Below are 4557 nucleotides of genomic sequence, written 5' to 3'. Positions count from 1 at the left end.
TTTGTTCCCAATTCTAAGAAGGTGCACAGTGTCCACACTTTGGTCTTCATTCTTCTTGAGTTTCATGCGTTTAGCAAATTGTATCTTATATCTTGGGGATACCCACTTTCTTTTCACTTATTTCTATGGCTACCAGACAATGCTAAATTATATACATGGTGCGTTTTCTTTTCTTTCCTTTCCTTTTCTTTTTTTTTGAGTGCTGGGGATGAAACCCTAGGCCCTGAGCATGCCAGGCAAGGGTTCTGCCACTGAGGGACATTTCCAGTTTGCATACTTTTCTAGTATACTTGACACTTCAGGCCAGCATTCTCAACCTGTAGGTCGAGGACCCCCATCCCCACCCCCACCCCCGCCCGGGGCTGTTGACTGACCCTTCCTTGGGGAGTGCATAAGACCACCAATAACTTAGATGTTGACATCATATAACATAACAGCAGCAGAATTACAGCTATGAAGTCGCAATAAAAATTTTATAGTGGGGGGGCACCCCAACATGAGGCACTGTATGAAAGGGTCACAACATTAGGGAAGTTGAGAACCATTGCTCTGGAGAGCCCGAATAGTTCAGTGAACCGAGGGACCTCTCTATGGTCTGCTGTCAGAAACCTTACTTTTGATAAAGAAAAACTAGTCCCGGGGTAGTTCCATGCTAGCATGTGGTCTGGCAGCAAGTTCCATGCAAAAACTAAAAGCTCAAAATGCACCTGCAGACCCTGTCCAGAGGCCAAAGACACAGTGGGGTCAGAATTCGTTATTCTCGGCGATATAGAAAGTCTGCAGCTAGCTTAGGGTAGTGAGACCCACAGTAACAAAAGTGAAACACACACACACACATACACACAGAGTTATGTTTTGTTAAACAGTGTTTCTATGTGTAGTCCTGGTGACCTCCAACTCAGAGACTCACCTGCCTCTGACTTCCAAGCGCTGGGATCAAAGGTGTGTGCCACCACCTGGCTAAAGCTAATAGTTTGTTTTTTTTTTAAAGATTTATTTATTTATTATATGTAAGTACACTGTAGCTGTCTTCAGACACTCCAGAAGAGGGTGCCAGATCTCATTACGGATGGTTGTGAGCCATCATGTGGTTGCTGGGATTTGAACTCTTTCGGAAGAGCAGTTGGGTGCTCTAACCCACTGAGCCATCTCACCAGCCCAAGCTAATAGTTTTTTAAGATGAGATTTTAAACAAATAAAAAAATATGAGGCCAGGGCTGGAGAGATGGCTCAGCCGTTACGAGCACTGCCTGCTCTTCCAAAGGCCTTGAGCTCAATTCCCATAGTGGTGGCTCACAACCATCCATGATGGGTTCTGATGCCCTCTTCTGGTGTGTCTGAAGACAGCTACAGTGTACTCATATACATAACATAAATAAAGGCCATTAGCATTGCACTGCATGAGAGCCTATTAGTCACGTTTAAGCATCATTTAGATGAACTTCGAGACACATATTCCTCAATTTCCATAAATAAAAATCTCTACCTTTGCCTGGTGGCTTACACCTGCCATTCCGGCATTTGGGAAGCTGAGGCAGGAGAACTGCAGAAACTTCAAGACCAGCTTGGGCTTCACAGTAAACCCCAGGGCTGTGAATGGGCCTCAGTGCTTGCTTAGCGTGCACGAGGCTCTGTGTTCCACCCCCCAGCACTGCTTTACGGAAGTAATGCATGCCTGTCACCCCAGGATCAACGTTCAAAGTCATCCTTTGCTACATAGTGAGTTCGAGTCCAGCTTGGGTTACACAGGACACGATCTCAAAAAAAAAAAAAAAGAAAAAAGAAAAAAGAAAAGAAAAGAAAGAAAAACAGAAAACCTAGCTTCAAGAAGAAAAGGGGAAATCTGCGCTCCTGGGGACATCTGCACCTTCGCTGTCCCCTAGACCCAGGTCGAACCCAGGGTTCCTGGAGCTCGGCCCGCCCTCACGTCTACGCGCGCGTTACTATGGCTGCAGGCTCACCACGGCAGCTCGTAGTGGCCGGCGGTCTTGCTGGGGACAGGCGAGGGCTCCTGCGCCCCACTCTCGGATGGGCCACAGCCACTCTCCTCAACCTCCATTCCGGTGGTTGCTCTTCCCGCCACCCGAGGCCCCGCCCCATGCCTCTTTGAGGAAGTCTGGGTCCTGGTTTCCGGGCAACGCCGAGAGGAAAGCGGAAGTGCGTTATGGTGGTGGTGAATCTCTTCCTGCGCCTGCGCAGAGAGCACCGCGTAGCCACCCCTGGCCGCTAGAGGCCGCAGTGACCACAGGAGCTGGCGTTTGAGAGGCGGGGAGAGAGACATTTTATTATATCTTATTTAATTGTGACATTAAATAAGATATAATAAAATCATTTCATTTCGTTTTATTTTCTTTTTACTTTCATGGACTTTTATTTTTTTGATACAGGGTTTCTCTGTGTAGCCCTTGACTGCTCTGAAACTCACTGTGTAGACCGGGCTGGCCTTGATTTCAGAGATCTGCCTGCCTCTGTCTCTTGTGTGTGCCACCACTGCCTGTCTAAAATAAGTTTTCTTTTGGTTTTGGTTTTTCTTTTTTTTTTTTTTTTTTTTTTGGTTTTTCGAGACAGGGTTTCTCTGTATAGCCCTGGCTGTCCTGGAACTCACTTTGTAGACCAGGCTGGCCTCGAACTCAGAAATCCGCCTGCCTCTGCCTCCCAAGTACTGGGATTAAAGGCGTGCACCACCACGCCCGGCTAAAATAAGTATTTTTAAAGAGATGCTTTCTAGGCCCAGGTTTGGTGGCCCAGGTCTTTAATTCCAGCACTTGGGAGCATAGGCACATGGATCTTTGTAAGTTCAAGGCCAGCCAGAGCTACGTACTATCACAAAAATTCAAAAAAAATAAAACAAAATAAAATACAACAATAACAAAACTAAAGATACTTTCTGGCCAGGTAAAGTGACACACACCTGTCATTCTTTTTTTTTTTTTCTTTTTTTATTCATATGTGAGTACACTGTAGTTGTCTTCAGACACCTCAGAAGAGAGCATCAGATCTCATGGATGGCTGTGAGCCACCATGTTGTTGCTGGGATTTGAACTCAGGACCTTTGGAAGAGTAGTCAGTGCTCTTAACCACTGAGCCATCTCTCCAGTCCCACACCTGCCATGCTTACACTACTAACAATCCGGGTAGGAGGAGAGTGAGTTCTGGGACTAGACAAAGGAGACTCTGTCTCAACAAAGCAACTACAGCAAAAAAAGCTGACATGACACATACCTGTAGCTTCAGCACTTGAAAGACAGATGCCAGCCTGGGGTACATGAGACTCTCAAAGAAATAATAGGGCACGGGTCAGAAGCCTGGGTTCCACCAGTATCAACGAGAGAAAAAAAAAAAAAAAAGATGGTTTTCTCCAAGGTGGCATTTTCAAGGTTTAAGGCTGGTGATTTCCAAGCAGGCTCGCCCTACTGTTAGCAACCTCAGCAAACTGCTCATTTTCATAGTCTGCCTGCCCAGACACATCCCACGGAGTGCCTCTGGTAAGCACAAAGGTTTTTATTTGAACTCTTTGGCTAAACATTAGCAGTTTTTTAATTGCTTGCCTTGCTTTTTGTTATTGTTGCTGTTGAGACAGTGTCTCTGTAGCCCTGGCTGACCTGGATGTGTGAACCAGGCTGGACTTGAACCAGGAGAGATCCCCCCGCCCCTGTCCTTGGAATGCTGAAATTAAAGGCTGTGTCACCACTTCTGGTCATGCTTTGTCGTCGTGTTCCCTCCTTAGCAATAAGAAAACAAGGAGAGAACTTTCACAGATGGGCACAGAGGACGGATTTTATGTCCCTGGATGTGGGGTGACCTTTAAGACCTCAGCTGTGGGTGGCCGATCATTGAGCCTTTCTTTCCTTTGGTTTCTGGTCTGTTGACATTTCCTCAGTGAGCATGTCCCTGCTGACAGTGCTGGGACCACTTCATCTACAGAGCAACAAGAGACCAGTTGCACCCAGCTTGGGCAAGATGTGTCTCATGAATCCCCGAGCAAATGACTGATGAGAGACGAGAATGTTCTCTCTCTCTCTCTCTCTCTCTCTCTCCTCTGTTGTTTCAAGATAGGGCCCCACTATGTAGCCCTGCTTGTCCTGGAACTCACTATGTAGACCAGGCTGGCCTCGAACTCACAAACATCCACCTGCTTCTGCTTCCCAAGAGCTGAAATTGAAGGCATTGCAACACCCAGGTCTTGAACTTCTGAACCCCCTGCCTCTACCTCTGGAATGCTGGGATTGCAGACACGCATCCATGCTCAGTGTATGGAGTGCAGGGAATGGACCCAGAGCTTCCAGCATCCTCAGAGGAGACTGAGAGGTCAGTGCAGCCTGACCTCAGCTTCAGGCTTGTCCTGCCTGTAGCAGCATCACCACTTGGAATATTTCAGTATGGTTGGCTTGTTTGTATTTAATTTCTTGTTTTCTAGGACCTACCTATCTATTGATTTTTTTCCCCCTTCTCAGCAAAGCTTGATGGTTTCTGAAGAAAACCTTGTCAGTTTCTTTTCTTTCCTTCCCTCCTTCCTTCCTCTTTTTCTAGTTTACGTGTTTAGATGTTTTGCATACA

At 46.6% G+C, this 4557-nt stretch overlaps 1 protein-coding gene across 1 annotated transcript in view; it reads right to left on the bottom strand.

Annotated features, from left to right (window-relative positions):
* Rfc2 (replication factor C subunit 2) overlaps positions 1-2151 on the bottom strand; it is a 17391-nt gene extending 15240 nt beyond the window's left edge. Inside the window, exon 1 of the mRNA XM_021162682.1 lies at positions 1962-2151. Within this exon, the coding sequence (XP_021018341.1) occupies positions 1962-2059 (98 nt within the window). The 5' untranslated portion in view covers positions 2060-2151. The remainder of the gene's footprint in view (positions 1-1961) is intronic.
* Positions 2152-4557: the final 2406 nt, after the last annotated feature.

The sequence above is a fragment of the Mus caroli genome, chromosome 5 (genome assembly GCF_900094665.2).
Source record: "Mus caroli chromosome 5, CAROLI_EIJ_v1.1, whole genome shotgun sequence".
NCBI classification, from domain to species: Eukaryota; Metazoa; Chordata; class Mammalia; order Rodentia; family Muridae; genus Mus; species Mus caroli.
The sequence above is the reverse complement of the archived record's forward strand: the minus strand, read 5'-3'. Positions and strand labels throughout refer to the sequence as shown.